Source organism: Rhincodon typus, chromosome 28, assembly GCF_021869965.1.
Source record: "Rhincodon typus isolate 14 chromosome 28, sRhiTyp1.1, whole genome shotgun sequence".
Classification (NCBI taxonomy): domain Eukaryota; kingdom Metazoa; phylum Chordata; class Chondrichthyes; order Orectolobiformes; family Rhincodontidae; genus Rhincodon; species Rhincodon typus.
The window spans coordinates 1427324-1428401 of NC_063359.1; the positions used below are offsets into that span (position 1 = coordinate 1427324).

Here is a 1078-nt window from a genome sequence, read left to right on the forward strand (position 1 = left end):
GGTTGTTTCCACACAATTAAATTCACTCTTCTGTGTTCCCAATATGTCTATGTTATGATTGAACAGTCGGATAGGGTAGTATCCCAATCTCTTCTCTGAGTGATTCAAGACTCTGTTCCCATCGATTCTCATAGTAGAAGTTCATCATACAGTGAGCTGTCCTGCCGCACCGTACAGCCCACGGGATTAAGTCTGTTACTAAAACCTGGATATTCCTGTAAGGGAGACAAGAATATGTAAGTTCGCAGCAGGTGAGTGAGTGTTTGCTCACTTCTCCCAGTCTTGTTCGGGGAACTGAAGCTTTTTAATCAGATGTTTGTCTGGTCTGGCCTCTCTGGTTTTAGCTGGGGTAGTGGCCTTGCAGAATTTAAATCTGGAAATGAAAAGCTAATAGTGTAGTAGCATCCATTTAAGGAACATTCCCCAGTCTGTCCTGTATGTACTCCAGTCACACGTCAACGTGTTTTACTTGAACAGCCAATGAAGAGGCTGAGTAGATCACTCAATGTAAAGGAGCTCATCACCACCACCAGCATGAACTCTCCACATTCTCTACAGAGTTCAAGGTTAGGAACTGAACGTTCTGTGTAGCTACAGAGCCAAAGGTGTAAAAGCTTTTTAAGATAAAACAGTGTGATGCCTCAGCAGGATGAAATCTCCAAAAATGCCCAGGTCTCCCCTTGCCTAAAAACAGGATGGCTCAAACTCAGTCTGAACTCCAAACAGTTTCTCACAAAGTAACAATACTCACCTGGGAGACAGGTGGAGAGGACCAAATACAGCTCCCAGAATACACATAGGTAGACCAGTCTGCACTGCCTCAAACCACTTGACTGCAACCTCACCTGGTAAATACAGTGAAACACAGGATCAGTCCAGGAAATAATAACAACTGACCACACAGTCTGTGTGCAGCCCACAACCTCATCCAAAGACACTGGGGGGTCAATTTTACACTCTCATGCTTGATGGTAAATGAGAATAAATTCCATCTTTTCCATTTCATATTCTTTCTGAACAGGTAGAGAAGGCGAGACAACAAGGTGCAGGGCTGGATGAACACAGCAGGCCAAGCAGC

General features: G+C 44.3%; 2 protein-coding genes across 2 annotated transcripts in view; both read right to left on the reverse strand.

Annotated features, from left to right (window-relative positions):
• Positions 1–1078, reverse strand: part of LOC109937976 (UDP-N-acetylglucosamine pyrophosphorylase 1, like 1) — a 318016-nt gene that overhangs the window by 85246 nt on the left and 231692 nt on the right. The window lies entirely within an intron of this gene.
• The window catches only part of coq4 (coenzyme Q4 homolog (S. cerevisiae)), a 16299-nt gene continuing 15221 nt past the window's right edge, over positions 1–1078 (reverse strand). The window contains exons 6-7 of the mRNA XM_020523156.2: positions 752–845; positions 1–215 (exon numbers count right to left, since the gene is read on the reverse strand). Coding sequence (XP_020378745.1) covers positions 53–215; positions 752–845 — 257 coding nt within the window. The 3' untranslated portion in view covers positions 1–52. The remainder of the gene's footprint in view (positions 216–751; positions 846–1078) is intronic.